General features: G+C 34.3%; 1 protein-coding gene across 9 annotated transcripts in view; it reads right to left on the reverse strand.

Annotated features, from left to right (window-relative positions):
• Positions 1 to 23,079, reverse strand: part of NfI (Nuclear factor I) — a 68,987-nt gene that overhangs the window by 32,490 nt on the left and 13,418 nt on the right. For all 9 annotated transcript variants that reach the window (XM_085658991.1, XM_085658990.1, XM_035887367.2 and 6 more), the window contains 2 exons: positions 3,798 to 3,989; positions 3,292 to 3,475 (listed from right to left, as the gene is read on the reverse strand). In XM_085658991.1, the coding sequence (XP_085515117.1) occupies positions 3,292 to 3,475; positions 3,798 to 3,989 (376 nt within the window). The remainder of the gene's footprint in view (positions 1 to 3,291; positions 3,476 to 3,797; positions 3,990 to 23,079) is intronic.

Below are 23,079 nucleotides of genomic sequence, written 5' to 3' on the forward strand. Positions count from 1 at the left end.
GATAGCATTACCAACACTAACACCAATAGCAACATCACCACCACCACCACCAACAACACCACCAACACCACTATCGCCGCCACCATCGCCATCTTTGTTCTCGACGAGTTGTTTCACTTGGCCATTTTCGAAAGACAAAATGGGAAAAGCACCTCGGCGACTTTAATAACTTAGCTAACTCTAGCTAGGTAGCTAAACGGTACGAGTTTTTTGAGCACCTTTTTCTTGGCCAGCCGTTAGAGTTTTAACTTTTATCATTCGATAAAGGATGAAATCGATCAGATTCATTTTTCTTTTTTCGTTTTAAACTGCAATCGATATATGGGTATATAGATACGTAATATAGATAAAACTTTTCATCAGTAAATAATATCGAGAAGATAATACGATGGAATAACAATCGAAGAATATCAAACGATTTTAGAATTTCGGAATTCCTCGGGGTTTCCGGTGAACAGCCGTCCTCGGTGATGAACGGCCCACAGTCATAGAGAGTCTGCTGTACGATCAACATCATAAAAATTCCTGACCCTCTGTAAATATACACGGTGGCACAATAATATAAACTTAGTTGCTGCCAAGAAGACGGGTCCGGCTAGTCGAAGACTTTACTACTTCTGACCCTTCCGTGTGATCGTTTCTACGTAACGCTAACAAAAGAGAAAGAGACAGGGAGGGAAAAAGAGAACAAGAAAAGAGATATAAAAATGGCTGACGAAGTAAGCTAAAAGTAGACATTCATTTCGTTTAGTCTGAACTGACCTAATAGACGCTATTATTATAGGAAGTTGCTAACTATTATCACGCGCGGTCTTTCTATAATTACTCGTTAGTTGAATGGATATGAACACTGTATTTGATTTACTGATCGCCTATTACCTAATATTAATTATCCAAAATTAATCGTTCCAAGAATATTCAAATGTTTTTCTATTTTCGATGTGATTCTACGATATTAAAGACTCATCTTCTTTCGTTTTGGTCGTATTATCCTATTGTTAAAATATTTTTTTTTCTTTTTTTTTCTTTCGTAGATACTTTTTCTCATAGGTGTCGATGGGCTTCGCCAATTTTTTCGTCGGACGGCTGTAAACATTAGATACATCGTTGCCAAGCCGTAGGAAGAGGAGAGTAAGTCAATTCTCTTTCTGTCGGTCAGTAGCTACTAGCTGGCTTGTTGGTTGCTTGTTTGGCGTCTATGTACTACGTTACTATCACTTACTACTAGCACGTTCGTTCGCTTGTCAGAATTCGAGTAGCTACTCTGCCAGGAGTCGTAGGAAATCGTGCCTTTCCAAGTGCGCCGATGAGTTCAATGAATGCGAGAGAACGTCGAGAGGGAAAGTTTAGGTTCGTCGGTCGACCCTGGGTGATCTTCTGGCACCCGTTTGAAGAATCTTCGAATTTCGTACACTCTCTTCCTCTTCCTCTGTCTTTCTTTCTTGATATATATCTCTCTTTCTCTCTCTCTCTCTTTCTCTTTCTTTCTCTCTCTCTCTCTCTCTCTCTTTCTCTTTCTTTCTCTCTCTCTCTCTCTCTTTCTCTTTCTTTCTTTCTCTCTCTCTCTCTCTTTCTCTTTCTTTCTTTCTCTCTCTCTCTCTCTCTCTCTCTCTCTCTCCTTTTTTTCCGTGTCCCTTTTGAATTTCAATTTTTAAGATCTGTTAGATATTCGAACGACATTAGTTTCATTAAAATCATATACCAACGTGCTTTATAAAAGAACAACGAAAACTGAAAACAACATTGTTACTAAGGAATAGATCTCGAAAATTGTAAAAATTAATTCGAAAAATATTCTATAACAGCTTCTCAGTGAGAATATTTGAATAGGTCGACTGTAAATTCATTGAATCGATTTGAAACGTTTGAAAGAGCAAACATTGAGCAATAAAAAAAGTTATTATCTTGTTTGATTTTTTAGAAGACTCGAACGCATTCAAACGATTCAGCTGATCAATGACAATGTCTCCAATCGAAACGAGCCCCGTTATGGCGAGTCTGGATAAAGCGAATTCGACGCGTGGTCTCTCTTATAAATAAAAGTGAAGAATGAAGGAAGGAAGGAAGGAAAGGGAAGAGATCGGCACGTGCGTTAGTTCGTGCGTGCGTGCATACGTGCGTGCTTGCTTGCTTGCTTGCTTGGTTGCTTGGTTGCTTGGCTAGTTGGTTGCTTGGCTAGTTGGTTGCTTGCGTGCGTACATGCGCGTGCGCTAAAACGTTTCTCAGTCGGCCTCTCTCTCTTTCTCTCTTTCTTTCTTTCTTTCTTTCTCTCTCTCTCTCTCTCTCTCTCTCTCTCTCTCTCTCTCTCTCATTGTCAGGCTGACTGAGACCGCACGCCATGTGGCCTCGCCGCCGCTGTGCCATGTCATATGGGGGACCTGTGAAATTGGCAAGACGTTCCAAGAAACTTTGAATCGAAGCCGAGTGGAGTAGTAGCGAGAGCCGACACTTTGAACGGAGGGATGTGCGAGTGAATGAACGTAGCCGGCGAGTAGCGCGGTCGTTGGCATGGAAAGCCAAAATCGAACCAGGCTCGGGTTAGGAGCTTTCGTTGATAACACGTTACATATCTCTACATAGACGACAACTATTTATTTTATATATAAAATTATTACGTTTTCATTCACTAAATCATGAAAATATTTTATTTTAAAGATTCGAAATTTTAACGTCTTTTTTTTTTCTTTTTTTTATGTTGAACATTTTACGTTGGACATTTTACGCTATAGTAGATTTACATTAACCTTTATTGTCTCCTCTATTTGCTTCATTTAAATGTTTATTTCATGACCTTGACATTCAACAATATTTTATCGTGAACCTTTGACTATTTGAATACTTTATGAGGACAGCTCGACGTTCTAAGATTTTATATGATAAAACATTCATAATTTGAAAACTTCACGATGACAACTTGACTATCTTGATATTTTTTTCACGATAAAGTCTCGTTTATATGAACGTTTAAAAAAGACGCCTGAATGGTTCTAATGTCAAAAAAAAATCGTATACGATAAGGCATCGATTATTCGAATAGTTCACGAATGACAATTTGATTATCCTAATGTTCAAAAATTCTATATGATAAAACACCTCGATTATCTCGATACATTAAAAGAACAACTTGATAATTCTATGATGGAAAAATTCTAAAAACTTTGTTTATCTTATCGACATTTTAAAATGATTAATATAAAGATGATCGATCCTATTCCAAAAATATAGATAAATGGACATGAATCAAAGAAACGTTTTAATTGGACTTTGTAATAATTCGCGACGATCTCTTACCGTGACTGGTGATAAAATTGGCGAGGTAGAGATCGAGTTCCCGGACGGAGACGTTGATGTGATAGGGGTTGACGCAGAGGCCCGGCTGAGCGCATTCCGCGGTCTTCTCAAGCCGTTCCCCGTCCGTCGACTCCAACGGAATTGCTTTGAAGAGAATCACCATTACCAGGTCCAATCGCCATACCTGTGACATCAACGAGGGAGGGGGGATATGTCGGTCGAAGCTTCGATTTTCTCATTCGAATGTTATACTTTTGAAAGTATATCAAATAAAGAGAGAGGGAGAGAGAGAGAGAGAGAGAGAGAGAGAGAGAGAGAGAGAGAGAGAGAGAAAGAATGAAAGAGAGAGACAAATAGATAAAGATAGAGAGAAACAGAAAAACAGAGAACAAACAGACAAAAAATGTGTGTGTGTGTGTGCGTGAGAGAAAGAGAGAGAGAGGGAGAAAGAGAAAGAAAGAGAGAGAAAGAAAGAGAGAGAGAGAAAAATAATTTCTATATTTTACCTTATCGGCTTGCCTCAAACAGTCGATCCTCCTCATTTTGCCTTTTTGATCAGGATTGCTAAGGACACACATGGCTGGCCTCTTCCCCGTGATACTTAGTACGAAATCTTCTCTGTACTCTTGCGTAATATCCTTTCGTAACTTTCCCAAAAGCCGCGAGGCCCATTTCTGTTTCACCTCCAGCTTTTCGTTCTGAAAAAAAAAAGATTAAGGATATACAAAATATTTATATATTTGGCGATTTGATGTAGATATAGATAGAATGTCTTACAATTATTCTTTTAAGAGATTCTTTGAATCTAAGTTACGTACAAAAATAATGGCTTAAGCATTCATAAATTTATTAATGGAATTTATTTCTCTTCGTCATGACCTTATACAAATCGATTTATCGAAATCGTATTGAATTTGTGCTTATTCGAACTCGATCTTTTCCGATTGGTTTTCGAGGTCGAGCTAATGAATCACTGGAATCTCGATTAATCAACGTGGTACGAACGAGAAGGCACTCAAACTGATTAGCACCCGTTGAAAAACACGTTGTAGAATGTAAATCGCCCTTCCCACTATCCCCAGAAACGATGATTAACGTTCGAGAGGGTTGAGAGTATCTACCGAAACTTCTTTCAAAGCAAACTTCGTTTCGAGAAAACCTTTCGTTAATTCCCAACGATTCTATCTCTCGTTCTCTCTCTTTCTTTTTCTCTTTCTTTCTTTTTTATTTTTGAGAATTCGAAAGGGAAATAAGTTGAAGGCGTTGCTCGTTTTACAAAGTGGAAAAGCTCGATTTAAGGGTTTTTGAGATTTTTTATTGACGTACGAGATTATACTCGATTCAAGTCTTTTATCGACGATTTTGGAAATACTTCAAAGATTCAATATTCAAGCATATTCTGAAAAGGTATAGGTAATAAGATATATTCCGACAAAGAAAAGTCGTTCTGGCTTTGTTCGATTCTTATTAATATTAATCGTGTATAACCCAATTTTTGTGTTTCTGTTTCAAAAAAAGAAAAAAGAAAAGAAATTATATAATATGAAACTTATACCTACTGCTACAACTACACTATACTACGTATAATTTATATATTTAGAATCACTAAATTTTCCGATATAAAGTAAAAGTTTTCTCATTTAATTATAAAAATTTATGTCACAACGGAATGCCTATAAATAAATAAGTACCTAAATATAATTTTTAACTCGTCGTCACGTGACATTGTTTCTTTTCAAAATTGATATAATCTTAGCAATTGTGTACCGTTTTCGAGCGGTTAAGAACCCCTGACGTAGCAGTAGTACGAGAACGTGGATCAGGACAAGAGCAATAGCAACGACGAGGACAACGAATAAAAAGAAGACGAAAAGAAGAGGAAAAAAAAAGAAAAAAAGGAAAAAAGAAAAAAAAGAAAAGAAAAGAAAAGAAAAAAAGAAAGAAAAAGAAGAAGAAGAAGCTGCTGGACTCTTCGAGCCGAAAGAAAATGCAACGCACGCGTGTGGCCGTTGGCACGCGTGGAATAGCAAGTGCATTGGCGGATGCATATAACGTCCCTGAGAAATGCGTTTGCAAAGTGCGCGGAATGCATTGGTGCATCTATCCCGCTCTTCCTAGGCTCTTCGAACAGTGAGTGGGAGGGAAGGGTGGGAGGGAGAGTAAACTCCAAGCGAACGCGAACCTCGCGCGAGGCCGAGCACGTGGGAGCGAGACCGAGCGAGCATAAATCCGATCAAGTATGCCAAGTGTGAAGAGTTACCACGAACGTATCGGCCACGTTAAACCGTGACGTGCGTACACCTAGGCGCGGCAGTTTACCTCCTTCACGAGCCGCCGTTTCTTGCTAAGTGAAAATCCTTTCCAGTTACGCTCGCGATACATTCTTTTTTAGGTGTTTTTCTTTTTTCTTTTTTTTCTTTTTCTTTTTCTTTCTTTTCCTCCCCTTAATCCTATGTCGAAACCCATTTGACAAGCGTAACATTGCTAATGTATATGTTGATTTCTCTTATTGTCGTTATTGTTGTTGTTGTTGTTGTTGTTGTTGTTGTTGTTGTTGTTGTTGTTGTTGTTGTTGTTGTTGTTGTTTAGAACATTCGTAGAAAGGGACTTAATAACAATCTAAAAAAAATTAATTTCGACAAATATCTCTTGGATCATTTTAAATATATATATAATAAAATTTTTTATATAAATATGCAACGTTTCGAATGTCTTACTGGGTTAATATGTTATAAAAATTGATTTTTATGAATGTTTGCCGGTCAATGTTTATCGGATCGTTTTAAATATTTATTGTTGTAATTTGACATATGATATTTCGATTATGAAGTCATCGCATTATTAAAATTTATTTCAATTAATATTTATCATGCATTTTTATCTAAGTATATGCACGTACCTTAAAATGATGTATATATATATATATATATATTGTTGTTTGAAAAATTCTTAAATAAAATTCTTATAGAGATTATACCAATCACTAAATCATGAGAACTAATATCACCAAATAATTATTGTAAATATACATATGTACTTATAAATCTAAAAATCATTTAACAATAAAACAAATAGAAGATTTTTTGAATAGCTCTCTCACGATCGATTGTTCTCAAATACGTTCAATTTCGTTAATTCGACGAAGCTCCATCCTAGGTTGGCTCAAGGTGAGACGAATTCAATTACTTTCTGCGAGAGCCTGGGAAGGATAGATTCAAGAACAAGAAAAAGAGAAAAAGAAAGAAATACAGATAGAGATAAGGTAAGAGTGGGAGAGAGAGAAAGAGAGAGAGAGCGAGAGAAAGAGAGAGAAAATGGATGAGGTAGGGAAAGGACGATCGAACGACTCGTACGTGAATGTTGTACCGAAGGAAAAGCATAATAAAAACGTAGTACTATGTAAGATTTATACGATCGAAGAAACTTACGAGTTTACTCAGTATCTTTAACTTATCGAGTCTGCATAAGAAATATTGATGATCTTTTGATAAATGAATTACCGAACTACTTTTTTTTTATTTCTATTTTTCTATATATTGAACGATTCAATTCATAATCTTTTATAGATATGTACATAAACAAATTAAATTTATATATATAAACATATATTAACAATGTTGATATTGACGACATTGACATGTGTGTGTATATCATTCTTCTATATTATATTTATGTATATTTATTATTAACATCATCAATGATACCAAAGTTTTTATTTATATATGTGTATATAAATATAATATAATTTTTATATTTATAATATATATATAATTTTTATATTTATATATAATATTTATTAATATTTACGTATATATATTTTATATATAAGTATATACACAGAATTTGTTTACATACATATCTATGAAAGATTATGAGTTGAATCGATCAATATGCAGAAAAAAGAAATATATATATATATATATATTATAAATATATATATATAAAATATATATAATATATAAAATATATATAATATATATATACTATTCAACCTAATATTTTGTTATTGCAGAAAGGGGAAAAAAATAAATTTGAACTTTTCTTATTTAATTTTAAAAGATTATCATCAAATGTCACCATATAAGCTAACTATTTGTTACGTTTATATCGAAGTATGTAAGAGAACTGATTAAGTTTTGTGATAACATTATCATTACTGATAGATCAAATAAACAAAATTAATATTATCAGTTTCATTATGAATTTTATTAATATTAAAATAAAATCCGCACGTACATGCGCGCATGTTTTCGTAAGTCTATGTGTGTGAGGGGGGGGGGGGTAATTTTCCTAATGATAATCTTTAAGTGTTAACGATATAAAATCAGTATTTAATATTAATAATAAAACTTCAAAAAATATATACCTCCTCGAGTAATTTCTTTTATTAGTATAATTTAATTCCCTAGTTTCGTAATGTAACGTATCGAACATATATACTTATATATTTCTTATATCGCAAAATTTTTCTAATCTACGAGCTACTTGTCAGAAAACGTTTGAACGTTTTCGTGTGACTTCTTTTTTTATGTAAATAGATGCAAGGTAATCTCGAGGATACAAGAAAGCTTCAATTGCAATATCCAAGAGAAACAAAGCCACGCGGGAGAAGTAGAAAAAGAAAGAAGACCTGGGGGAGGGAGAGGTAAGAGATGATGGAAGGGGAGTGGGCGAAGGTGGTCGAAATACAGAGAAGTAGGAAGAAGAGAGGATGGTCCAGAAGGAAAGAATCACCGAGGCTCGTTCTTTCGTTTCTATTTTCGTTTTAGATACCATTCCTTCTCGTCGTTTCATTCATCCAGCAATTTGAAAAGGGCTGGTCAGAAAATAGAAAAAAAAGAAAGAAAGAAAAAAGACAGAAACAAAGAAAATAAATAAAAAACAAAAGAAAAGAAAGTTGTACTTAACTATTCGCTATCGGAGGAATGTCGATATGAGTATCGATTTTTATTGACAATGAGATGACCACGACGGATCATCGTAAAAGGATAATTTTTTTTTTATATAAAATTAATTTCAAGATTCGATTTACAAATAAAGATTTGCAATTAAATCACAATATTAATAGTTAATATTTATAGATGTGTTAACGCGCAGATATATATACAGTTATATTATCATATATGTATATGTTATATCGTTGTTAGTATTGTTAAATATATACATATTTATTTATTTATTAACTATCTAATTTAATTATATTATATATTATAAACTAAAATAAATTAAATTAATTTATAAATATGAATTTATAAAGTAATTAATATATATATATATATTATTATTTATTTATTTATTAACCCCTGTTCAATATATAATATATGTATGTATATATATATATATATATATATATATATATACATAAACTTAAAATTAATATCATTATGAAATAATTATCATAATAAGAAAAAAGGAAAAAGAAAAAAAATTCAATCAATTATTGTTATCAATTTTTTTGCCCTATAAAAAAGAATTGATAATATTCCTATACAAGGTTGTCCCAATTAATAAATCATAAAAATTGATATTAACAATGTCAACGACGTTGAAATTAAATACAACTAAAAGAATAAATGGAATAAAATAAAAGAAAAATGGAATAAAATAAAATTAGAAAATTAAAATTAGAAGGATAAATAATATTAGAAAAGTCTTTTAAATAAACATACGTAAACATTTTTAAATATAAACGATTAATAATAGATTAATCATTGATAAGAATCTTCTTGAGACATCATCTTCAGGTATGATCCTTTAAAGATGTCGACAGTCGAAAAAAATTATAGGTGCAAAAACGAGCTTAATTCTCAGGGTTGACGATGTTGTAGCCTCATCCGGATACTTATGCCGACGCTAACGGGCCAACGCAAACGCGAACGCAACAGCTGTCGTCGATTTATTTTCGAATTGGTAGTGAAGCGTCCGATCATCGTCTACGTATCTACGTAAATATCTATGTATGTAAGTACGTTCGTAGGTAGATATGTATATATATGTGTATGTATGTACGTACGACGAATACATGTGAACACCTAGTACTCTCGTTTAAGTAGTTTTTAAGGTGCACGCATGCATCGTGGATAGAGAAGCAAAGCTCGTCGGTTTTAACAACGACGTTCACGTTCAAGCCTTCTTTGAATTTCGCTATTCGTCGTTCGACGAATCAGCGATCATTATTTTCTTTTCTTTTCTATTTTTTTCTTTTTTCTTTTTCTTTTTTATTTTATTTATTTCTTTTTCTTTTTTTTTAATTCTTACTAAATATATTCCATGAAATTTTTCTCTCTTTCTTCATCGTTCTTTTTTTATATTTAGGTAGGTAATATTTCTCTACCATTTTTTATTTTATGTAGCTTTAGTTTATATCGTATTTGTAAACTTGTAAACATAAATAAATATTCTATTCTATTCTATTTTGTTCTATTCAAAGGACAAGGTAGTATGGAATAGTAGTGTGTGATATTTTCTCTGTCTCTCTTTCTTTCTCTCTCTCTCACTCTTTTTATTGTTATTTATATGTATCTTTAATTTATATTATTTATATCATATTTGTACTACTGTGATTATATAAATAAATTTTGTATTTTATTTTATTTTATTTTATTCTATTCTATTCTATTGAAATAATAGACAAAATAGAATGGAATAATGAGAGAATGAGAAAATTTGTAATACATATATATATGTATGTATGTATATATACACATACACACATATATCTATATATAATATGACCTTTCTATAGCATGTATTTAATTGTAGAAACTTAGCTAAACATATATATGTATATTGAGAAATGCTTGTTTACAGAGGAGTCTACTTGTCCCGATGTTGCGAGAGAGAGAGAAAGAAAGAGAGAGAGAGAGGACACAACACGACATGTTGTTTTTTGAACGAACGCTTGCCAAAACATTAAACTCCCGCTAACGTTTCGAGTTTTGGTACGAGCGAAACGACACTAAACGAATTACAAAAATAATCGTCCGGTAAGTTCGCCTTCCTGTTATTTCGAATCTCTTCTTTTTTGGAGGAAATAAGTTCAAGTAGTTAGAAAAAAATAGATTTAACGTGTTCAATAAACGTTTGCATTACAAATCTAAAGTTCTTATATAATAGATAATAATAATAGTAATAAAAATAATAATAATAATAATAATAATAATAATAATAATAATAATAATAATAATAATAATAATAATAATGAAAAATAATAATTATTATTATTCTTACAGATAATCTCTTGTCTTAATAATTATTATTATATTATTATATAATATAAAAGATTATGAAATTTTTTTTACAATAATATTATAACGTTATAATTATAATATTATTATTATTTTATTAATTTACTTTATATTATTATTTACAATTACATTGAATATCATTATTTTCTATATACATTACTTTTTGATAATAATAATATAAGAATATAATTTATAATTATTGTGAAAATCGTTTCGTTATTTTATAAACAAAAACGATCTTTCTCTCTCTCGTTGACTACTACCAATGCATATGAACGAACGTGCTTGCATATCCGTGTAAGTACGTATACGTTACACATACTAATACTGGCAACGAACTGGTATACATTCCGCGTGTGCCCTTTCGTCACGGTACTTGCATCGTGTACAAAATACGTACGTATGCAAATCCCGAGGGACAAAGTTGCAGCGTTTCTCTATCTTGAGAAATATATGTGCCGACATATCTATATTGTATATGTGATAGTATAATTACAAATCCAAAAATGTTAATTAATGAATTAAACGCCATTTTCCATATAATTTTTAAATCAACATATTAATCATTCTCCATTCTCTTTACTAATGATTAATAACAATGATAATAGCAATTAGCGAAATATAATAAAAAGAAAGAAAAAAGAAAGAAAAATAAAAAAAAATGAAAAGGAAGAGACAAGATGAAGGATACAAAGCGATTAGCAAAGTAACAAGATCGCTTGCTAATCGCGTCCTCGCTTTGACCTCGAAGTAATCCACAGAATCCATTCGAGATACCACAGAACGATTTTACGAAGGATTATAGTGCTAGAAAAGGCGTTCTTACATTGGCTACAGACGAGACACATAGAGCATATATATATATATATATATATATACACATACATACATACATACAAGAGAGAAACTATGAACAAATATACGATGTACCTAATATATGTATTTATATATATACATAATATACATATACATATTCCTATACCTATGTCATGTATGTAAGTATGTATATGTGTATATATATGTATATATATAACCACATATGTAGTTACATAGTATGTAGAGACAAGAGCACGTTGTTCGTACGAGCGTGTGCACAATGGGTCTCGCCGTTATCATTGCCCCTACCACATTGCGACGCGGCAGTCGCTGATTCTCCCACTACCGAGTCAACAGCACGGCACCGAGTGCTCGGTAGTGGGAGAGCTGTACCGCCCCTACCGATCACCTTCCCCACTACCAAACATCGTCATCGTCGTCGTCGTCGTCCTCGTCGTCGTCGTCCTCGTTGTCCTCGTCGTCGTCGTCGTCGTTTTGGACTTCGTCGTCTTCGTCGTTGAGCGAGCTTCCGTGCCTCACGGGCTATTTTCAAGCGCGGGAAATAAAGCGCAGTCTGCATTTTTAGCCTAACGGTCGACGGTCAGCTCATTTTCGTCTTTCCGACGTGTCGTACTAAAGTGGTGGGAACATTCCAACTGCAAATTGTACAGTGGATTTTCTCTTTTTTTCTCTTCCTTTTTTCTCACATTATTCATCAACGCTGTTATTAGTTTATTGTCTTAATCGTTTAAATCTTTAATTATATTTTTTATGGGGTGTTGCAAATCGAGACTTGAAATGAAGAATAGTATTGGTATCATTGATTATGCAATTTTCTTATTCTTTTCTTTATTTATTATTCCTTTCGACAGTTTTATTTTCTTCGCTTAGTCATTAATATGTTGTCTTAAAACATTAATGTTTAAATCATTAATGTTTTCTTTGAGGGACTGTAAATTGAGACTTGAAATGAAGACGTATCGGTATTATTAGTTATAGACTTTTCTTTTTCTTTTACTTATTAATTAATTCTTTTTAATTGTTTAAATTTTTAATTATACTTTCTATGGTGTCTATAAATCGAGACTTGAAAAGAAGCTAAACTTTGATATTAATTATTACACTTTGTTTGTTCTATCATTTATTTATTAATCCTTTTAAAATCCATGATTCTTTTTTCTTTGTACTGTTAGACATTCTATTATTATAATTCTATTATTAGTTTATTATTTTAATTATAAAAGTGTATGAAACGAAATAATATTAATATAGAATTCGTTACAATCATAGTATCCTATAAATTTATCCTAATTATACAATATTCTTCCTTTTAAAACCTTTTCCATTTATATCCTTTCGTTTATTAATTAAGCTTTTTAAAATCCGGTAAGACTAAAAACTAATTAACTAATTAAAAATAATTTCTATCATTCGTTAAAATACCATCTGCTAAAACTTTTCCTTCAAAATCTTATTAACGAAAATATCGATTTTTTAATCAGTCCAATCGAAACTTACGAAAGATGTTATCATAGATAAAACAAGCGGATTTGTAAAGAGAGAAGAGAGTTTGAGTTTCAGCTAACGTTAGCCAGAATTAGTTTTACTATTTCGCACCGTATATAGCAGACATGAAAAGAGAAAAAGATTAGAGAAAAGAGGGAGAAAGAGAGAGAGAAAGAGAGAGAAAGAGAGAGAAAGAGAGAGATAGAGAGAGATAAAGAGGAAGAAGGAGGGTACTTGGAAACGTGGGGTTAGAGTCGCCACCAAGTGAAGTTCTTGAACGAGCACGACTCTTTAACACGCGTTACGGTGTAATTTCGACGGGAGTGTATCTCTCTCTTCTCTCTCCTTTCTCTCTCTTTCTCTCTTCGAACGATATTCCGCAGCGACGAGGACGCTGGTCGTCGAGTCTCGAAAGTTTTCGCAATGGTCGGAGCGGTTAAGAGCTCGCCATTCGAGGATGGAGTAAAAGAGAGGAAAAGAGAAAAAGAGACAGAGAAGGGATGGTACACGAGAGCAAAGATGGGGAGGATGGTTGGTACGAGTTTAGGTGGCACAGGCGACGTTAATGAAGGAAAAATCAAGGAAGACGACGCCAAAGCCAGCGGGGTGGCTTTAATATTTAGATTCAATTACGAAAAGAAAGAAAGCCATCGTTATGCGGCAAATTGTCGGTGGAGGAGAACCCCTCTGTGAAATCAGAGTCTGGCTGAAAGGCGGCCGGGAGGGATGAGAGAGATGGGTGGGAAGGAAGAACTGTTGTGCAAAAAAAGGCACGTCGTTTAGCTCTTCGTAAGGGCTCGACGTTATCCCAAAGAACGTTATATTAGTGTCACGTGAATTCGATGGGAGGAAGGGAATAAAGATAAAAAAAAGATTTGCTATTTTTTTTTCTTACTCTTTGCTGTAAATTGTTCGATAATAATATCTCGAAATTTATATGTCTGTACGATTAGAAAACTGAGTTAAGTCATACATTTCAGATAATTCAATTATTGATTGATATTATAAAATTTCGATATTATATGTTTACGTGACTAAAAAAGTGGTCCGAATCATATACTTGAAATATTTCAATTTAGTTTGTACTTTCAATTACGAACTGGGATTATAATATCTCGATATTTTATGTCTACGTGATTTAAAAAATAATCTGAGTCATATACATTTGAGATACTTCAATTATGTTAGATTTTTCAGTTACTGATTAGCATTGTAATATCTTGATATTTTATGTCCATATATGATTAGAATAGTGACTTAAGTAAAATATTGAATTTTGATAGACTTTTCTATTACTAAAATATATATATACATATATATGTGTATATATAATAATTAATATAATTAATATAAGATATAATATATAAAAAAATAATATATATATATATATATATATGTATATATATATACACATATATATATGTGTATTATCTTTATTCGTTGTATCATAGATCGTATCTACTATCGTAGATGAGTAATAACAATAAGAAACATAACACAGACAATTTCTCATTCGATTCGGTTTATATAAATGTCAGGAATTCGAAAACGACGAAAGCGGTTTTCCACACGATGACACGAGAATCTTAGAAAACTACGATCGAGTTCGAGAAGCACGTACTCCTCGCTTTCGTTCGGTGATTATGCATTCGTGCAAACTCTCGGAATAATCGATTCGATTGCTCGCGTTACGCTCCAGAGAACATCGCGGAGATTTGGCGCAGGGTCTTCGCGAGGAAAAGCCGTGCTTGGGTTTGCGCGCCTAGCACGTGGCTCTTTCTTGGCGTTCGCCAAATCAACAAGGTTAGACCTCTACATACGAATTACGAGTTTACGAATCTTTGGCAGCGAGCTAACCAAGGTTGAATCGGCCATGTGCACGCGAGGCCCTGCGAGAAACACCCCTCATTCTCGTTCTCTCTCTTTCTCTCTCTCTCTCTCTCTCTCTCTCTCTTTCTCTCTTTTTTTGTTACTTTCTTTTTCTTTCTCTTTCATGATGCCACATGTTACGCGAGTTACTGTTTCCGCATAGTATGTCATAAGACATTTCGATTATCGATAGATATTATAATCGTGATTTTATAATCTTATGATATTAATTATATAAGTATTATATTATTCTTTATAAGTATATTATATTGTAATATATAAGTATATTTTCACCGTATGATTACAAAAATACAATATCTATACTTATGTTTTCACTATTATATCATAATTAAAACTTATGATTCAACGAAATTATTCAGATTTTCTAACTAGTTTCTTCAATTATCTTAGATGTCCTATAATTTTGATATAATTATATTTTTTTTTTCATTATACGATTACAAAGATATAAGATTTATGTTATACTAATCAAAGTTACAATTTATCAAAATTAATCAAACTTTTTATCAAATTTCTTCAATTATCTTAAACATTCTATAAGAAACTTTTTTGATATAGATAAGAATATTTTTATTATACGATTATTAAGAAATAAGATTTATATTTATGGTAGTACTATTTTCTAACAGAACTTACAGATACAATTTAACAAAGTTAATCAGATTATTTATTAAGTTTCTTTAATTTTTGAGATATACATTCAGTTATGTTATATATTCGATTAATAAAGAATTGTATGAAGTAAAATATCATTGATTTCATTTCGTACGTACTTACGTACCGTATGCTTTTCTTCTTTTAGTCGAAGACGGATTGTGCTTGGGGAAATGTCTTGAATATAACGGAGCTTTTTCCACTTACACGCATTCAAAGGAGTCTGGACGGGCGAAATGGCTAAAGGATAGGGAATGGGGAGGTTAAATTCAGGCCACCCCCGTAAGTATACAGACTGTAATCTATAGCGACTTCGCGTTTACACAAGTACGAACCCCGCGTACATAGATAGATTATATAGATACCTACTACGTGTATGCATATATTGTACGCTATGCGCCTATCGATTCGGTTTTTCGGGTGCAGGCCTCGTTTCGGCATTCTACTCGTCCACAGACACACATACAGACACACATACAGACACATATATATACACGCATATACGAGAGCTTATATATACGAGTATAAACGATTACCCGTGATCGCGCGCACGCGTATTTGTGTGTGTCTGTGATATCCTATTAAAATCATACACTAGCAGTTCAAACGCGAGAAACGATTCTCTTCCTTTGCATTCTTCGAATTGTCAACGAGTGACTTTAGAAACGGAAATGGAGAGAATATATCTATAACGAAATGGTAACTTACAATGAACCTTTTTATAAGAGATATTAAAAATAATGATGATGATTCAATTTAGAGACAGGAAGTAATCGATTAAATCGAAATATGATAATATGCATAAGCCATGCGTATTTATCGATCGAATGAAAAAAAAAAAAAGAAAAAAGATAAAAAGTAGAAAATTATTTGTTATTTTAAATAATTTTCAAGTAGATATAATATTAACTAAATAATATTAACTAATTATCTAAAACGCATCGAGCTAGTACTTTAATACATATTCCCCTATAGATAAAATAAATTTTATTGCCATTTTCCCAGCCACTTTGGTACTTAAAAGAAATCTTTCCAATATCCAAGTATAACGAAAAGGAGTTCACTAAGGGTACTTTGAACGTTACCTTTAATCGAGCAAGAGTCTTTCGAGTTCGAGTTTGAAAGCGAGAGAGAGAAAGAAAGAAAGAAGGAGAGGCGACATTCTTCTTTCTTCCTTCTTTCCTTCCTTCCTTCTTTACTTACAACTCAATCGTAGATGAGATTTATCGTTCCCGTCCGCGACTACGACGATGCGGCTCGAAAAGAAATTCAGCATAAATTCTATCCAAGTTCTTTGCCTCGCAATCCAACGTCTTGAAGGCTCGACGGGAGACGAGAGAAAAGCGTAGCGCCCACACTAGCACCCAAAGGGGAATAAGACACGAATGCTCGTGCGTTTACCCATGAAGAGTATGTATGTATGTAAGTATGTATATATGTATAACATATACATTACGTATACGTAGAGGACGCGTACACGTAGGAGTGCGTGCATGAGTTCGATGCGAGATTTATGGCGTTCCTGTTGCGAGGAAAAAGCTGGAGAGAAGAAAAAGAAAAAAAAGTTAAAAGAAAGAAAAAAAGAGAAAAAGAAGAAAGAGAAGAAGAAGAAGGGAGGAACAGCGAAGGGTGAATCTCGATTCGTTCTGAGGAAGGAAGGAAGGAAGGAAGGAAAGAAGGAAGGAAGGAAGGAAGGAAGAAAAGAAGATGAGCGTCACAGATGGAAAGCAAAGGGTGGTAAGAGAGGGATGAGAAAGAGAGAGAGAGAGAGAGAGAGAGAAAGAGAGATGGGAGGCGAATGTAGAAGGAAAAATCGTAGTGGGCCGGGATAGACTGAGAATATATTTATTAATTTGGCAACGATCCCGAATGTATAGCTGCTGGCCCCTTACGTTACTACGTTATGACGCGAACAAAGCGACTCCGCGATTTCTTTATAGGCAATTCCGAGGTCTGCATAGAGTGTTGTAAATATTACAACCTCTCCACCCTAGAATCGACCTCTTTCACCCCTTCGAAGGACCTTTTCCATCCATCTCTCTCTCTTTTTCTCTCTCTGCCTTTCTCTTTGCATCTATCTCTCTCTCTATCTCTCTTTTTAGAGTGTCTCGTTTAACCTCTTCTTTTTTCTTTTTCTTTTCTTCTTTCTTTTATTCATTCTTTCTTTTTTATCTACTTCTCTCTTCCCTCCTTTCTCCTTCCCTCTCTCTCTCTCTCTCTCTCTTTCTCTTCTTCAAAGCGAATGTTCCGTCACCCTCTTGAATTCTCTCATCTCTTCTTCCACCCATATCCACCCTCGAATCTTCATGGATATACCTATAAGTACGTACGTACGTCCGCTTCTCCTCCTTTCCTTCGACTTTTATGACCGCCTCAAGCAGCACGCCATCGCGACTTCCGGTCGGTCGGTCGCTCGCTTGCTCGTTTGCTCGCTCGCTCGTTCGCGTAGCTTTTTCGCTTGGAGAAACGACGAGAAGAACGGAGAAGGGGTTTGTTTGTTTTGGCTATTCGCGACACCACAAATGTTTCTTGGGAGACGTCTCTCTCTCTTTCTCTTTCTTTCTCTCTCTCTCTCTCTCTCTCTTTCTCTTTCTCTCTCTCAACAGCTTTTTTAAATTTAGTCTAGATCTTCAAGAAATAATGATCGAATTGTTATAATTTCTTTGTTGAAACTATATGGGATCTACGTAAATAATTATTATTGATAATTCATGATATTTATAATCTATGATATTATTATCTATAAGATTATAATTTCCATATATATATATACATGCACGCACGCATGCACGCACACGCGCACACACACACACACACACACATACTTATATGTATGGAAATTTTTGATAGAAATATTTTTTAACAGTTATCGTTGGTGAATTCGTCGAAGAAATAAGCTCTCGTAAATGATACGAAGCATGAAAAGAAAATGCGATGTCATAAAAAAGGTTACGAGAATCGACTTGTTTATGGAAATATGAGAGAGAGAGAGAGAGAGAGAGAGAGAGAGAGAGAGAGAAAGAAAGAGTACATCTTTCTCTCTCTCTATCTATCTATCTCGTTCTATTTTTATCCGGAAAAGAATAAGGAACATATGTGTTATCCTACTCCGTATCTAGTCTCTGTGTATCCCGGAGTATCGAAATTTACATATTAAGTGCACCGGCTCTCTTCGTCGTTTGTGGGTCAACGATTCAAAAACGTAAAACATAAATTAACTTTAGTTTCCTGGTCATGCGCAAACGAGTATATCTATGTAGCATAGATTTAATTCTCTAAGACAGATGCCCATATATAAAAGAGTAAAAAAAGAAAAATAAAAAAAGGAAAAAAGTAACGTTTATAAAAACTTTGAATTGTTCGTCTGTGACGTCGATTTTTATATCAAATTTCTAGCGTCTTTTAATTAATTTTAATTATTTAGATTATTAATCGACTATATCGTGCAAATAATAAAAGAGGTTTTATGTTATATTATACATTAATATACAATAGATATATTGTATCTACATGTGAATTATGTATATCTATATCCCGAAGCATGATCTCATAGTACGAGTCCAATAGATTAAAACGTTGCCCCTTTTCTCTACCATAGTTCTCGACGTATCACAATTCGGAATCGCCTATGTCATCCTTTTTCATTCCTCTTCTCCTTGGCTACAAGTTCCATACGATTCTCTACTTCGGGATTATCTCGAACAACTACTTTTTCTTTTCTTTTTTTTGAGATACGCGATAGAGCAGAGTGATCCTTACGATTGCGCCGCTACCGTCAAATTTAATCCTGTAAATAATCTTCCCTCTCCAACCATTGAACTACCCACGCGTTGAAATATATCATAATATTTTGTAATATTAGAATCGTATATATATATATATATAATATTATTATTATCGACGAGAATCTTACACAGATAGTCGTAGCAAAATTCTAGAATTTCATTCGATGAAAATGCAGTAGATAGAGATACATTTTAATAATTCTCAAATATCGAACGATTCGATTATTTCACTTTACCCTCGAGCCTTTTCTATTATTCCGAAACGGAACGATAAGTTTGGCGTGCCCATTTATACGTTGTAGACCAAAGGATAGCGAAGATACCTTTCAATGTAGATTCATAAGCTATGATATACAAAGGTATCCATTTTTATTTCGATAATGCTTATGAAAATAGAAGATACATACTCGGTCTAAAGGTGAAAGAAAATATTTCAATGCGATTCGCATTTTCATGATCATAATCACCGAATTATGCATATCTAAATAGTTAGCTATATATCGAATAATTATGCGAGATACATTATGCCAATTTGAAAATTTGACGGTTTATTTTACCTAGATAAACGATGCAATAAGGGAAGCGTGTTATTCAACGATAAGAACACTTAACTCGCGACACGTATAACATTATATTATACATACTTTGATTCAACCACGAAAGAGCGATCTTCAAACGACCAGGATAAAAAGAAAAAAGAGAGAAAAAAAAAGAAATTCTCGCCCACCCATTTCTTGCATGCAACGAGTCGAGCGCACTAAAGAATGCCATGGATAAGTGAGTGCCAGCTGCGAATCGTTTTGCGAGCCGTGGAAATCATGGACTGGGAGCACTTACGCCGTTGAAAACCAATTACTTTCCTTTAGCGATTGTCATTCTGCTTCTTTCTTTTTTTCTTCCTTTCTTTTTTTCTTTTTTCTTTATGTTTTTTTTTTTTTTTTTACTCGAAACTACAAACGACGAGACGACGAATAACAAAAGAATGATCTCGTTGCATTCGCAATTGTTTTTGAATAATCAAATCAATTTTTAAATTTATTAAATCAAGACAAATAAATCAATTTTAGGAATTTTTTTTTCGTTCTTTTATCTCCTTCTTCTTTCCTTTCTTTCTTCTTTTTTTTCTTCATTATTATATATTTATAATGAAATCGGATCTTTTTTCTTTTTTTTATCAACGAATCAACGATGATTTTTACTTACAATTCGTATTCTTTGAAAATCTTATTGATTATTGTTCTTTCTAATCTGCATTGAATATTGAAACAAGTCTATAACAGGACCTATCGAACGATCTTACTACTACTACTCGCTTTTCAAAGCTTTGAAATATGTGTACCTCATTCGTGCAAGATAAGGTAAAAAGTCGTTTCAGCATAAATTCGTCGATTGTGCACGAATCAACAAACCATATTTTCTCTATCCTTCACTCTATCCTATCCCTTCCCTCAACCAATTTATCCTTCCACTTATTCTAAATTTTACCTATGAGAAAAAAACATCGAGCCGAAAAGTATTCATTGACATCAAACGAGGTGGAATATCGTTGGTGTAACGAAGTCACGCGTCGAAGTAACTCTTATATGGTCTTTTGACGACGCTCTGTAAGAGAATGTCAACGAGGTATAAGGAAAGAAAGGAAACGAAATGAAGCAAGAAAGGCAGGAAGAAGGGAAGAGGAGAAGAAAAGAAGGAAGGAAGGAAGGAAGGAAGGAAGGAAGAGTTTTCATTGCAACGTGACACGATAGACCGGTCGAGCTCGTTAGATGAATGGGGCCGACACTGCTAGCGAGTGGTCGCCGGTCTTGTGTCAAGGGGGAGGAAGAGAGGGGGAAGAAGGTGGTAGTAGTGATCTGGATCAGAAAGGGTGGAAAGAGGAGGAAGAAGAGGAGGAGGAGGAGGAGAAAGAGGAGGAGGAGAAAGAGGAGGAGGAGGAGGAGGAGGAGGAGGATGGTAGATGGGCAAGCGTGTGGATGCAACGAGGGTTGCAAGAGACTCGGAGAACGGGTGTCGGTGGTGGCCGTGTGGGTTGCTAGTTTGCATAAATTTAGGAAATACAGGGTAGAAAATCGATATCCGCATAGAGATTATAGATGGTGGTTGGTAGGCGCCGCGTAGCCGCAGCCTCCGTCGCGACGGCGTATGCGCTACATGTCTACTCTCTCTCTCTCTCTCTCTCTCTCTCTTTGCCCTTCCATACCCCTTCTCGACAACACCCATCCTCTCTTATTCTACCATCCATCTCTCTTTCTCTCTCTCTCTCTGTCTTTCTCTCTCGTTGCTACTCCCGCCGCCATCAGCGTCGCCGCCGCTGCCCGAAACGTACGTGTGTACTATCCTACTCAGATACTTCTTGCGGGTGTTGGTGCTGCATTCGAGCCATCCTCCTGGCGCCCACCCCTTCCCACGACCCCCTCGTCCGCGCACTAGCGGTCCTCGTACACGTTTCGCGTCCTACAATCTCTCTCTCTATCTCTTCGTCTCTTACTCTCTCTATCTCTTTCTCTTCGTCTCTCTCTCTCTCTCTCTCTTTCTCTTTGTCTCTTTTTCTCTCTCTTCGTTTCTCTTTCTCTCTCTCTCTCTCTCTCTCTAGTTCTCGTCCACGTTACTATCTCCTTCTCACCGTTCGTTTCTCTCTTTCGTGTAGTGGAATTGAAGTAGTCGATATCGTCCTGCGGCCTGTCTCGAAATTAAGAGAAAACGGCCGACGAGTCGGACCTAGACCAAAACCCTTCTCTCCCTTCTACCTCATCCATCGTTTTCTCTCTCTCTCTCTCTTACTCGTCCGGTCCATGTCTAACACGCCACGTTGTGCTACGGCCTCTTCCTACTCCTTTTCATCCCTCGTGTCTCTCGTTTTCCAGTACGTAAGCACAGCTTACTTCTATACTTTTTCCTTGTCGCACTCACCAAATTTTCTGACTAACCAACCTCCCTCTCTCCTTCCTTTCTATCCTTTTTGTCGAAAAGGGAGATGCACTTTTCGCGACAACTCTGAAGCACGCAATTCGGTGCAGTGACATTGACGATGCTTCCTTGTTCCTTTTCTTCTTTAGTTTTCATTTCTTTCATCGGACACGTTTCACGTTTCTGTTCAATCGTATTTGTTTCTATAGGTATATGTATACGGTGTGTGTATACATGCATAAATACACACATACACACACAGCTAAGTTTTGTACGGATCGTTTTACTGCTGTAATCTAATTTTCGTTTCTCGTCTAAATAAATAAATAAATTATTTAATATAAAACATATAATATTTATAAGTATATAATTATAATACTAGTAAGTATAGTTAAGTATAAGTAAACGGTAATCATACTATGACATAATACTTCGCAAATATTGAATCATGGATATGAACTATTAATTATATTTGATGAAAAATATGAAAGAAAATATAAAAGATATAAATTTATAAGTATTGTATTTATCTAATTTTTTAAAGTATTAAATGGTCTAATAAAAAATAAAAAATTAAATTTCATAAAAATATCTTACGAATTTTCAATTACATATTTTGTTATCGTATGTCCGACAGATTTCTTTTCTTAATCATTTGAATTCATGAATGAAAATGTTGAAAATAAGGAGAATTTGTATTATTTAAAAGGAGAACATCGTGCCGACAGAGTTCACAGTCCATGCACTTTGTTCTTCAATACGATGCACACAACAAGATCAATGATGCATCGTAGCCGCACTTGCAATTCACGCACAAGCATTACTCTCGTGGTATCACTCGAGAGAATATCAATAAGTTCGGCGTTTTATATCTAAACTGCGAAAAACGTATCGGCTTCGTCGCTTTTTTTTCTTTTTCTTCTTTCTTTCTTTCTTTCTTCCTTTCTGTTTCCTTTCTTTTTCTTTCTTTTTTTTTGTTGTTT

Source organism: Vespa mandarinia, chromosome 8, assembly GCF_050613455.1.
Source record: "Vespa mandarinia isolate Hongniang chromosome 8, ASM5061345v1, whole genome shotgun sequence".
Lineage (NCBI taxonomy): Eukaryota > Metazoa > Arthropoda > Insecta > Hymenoptera > Vespidae > Vespa > Vespa mandarinia.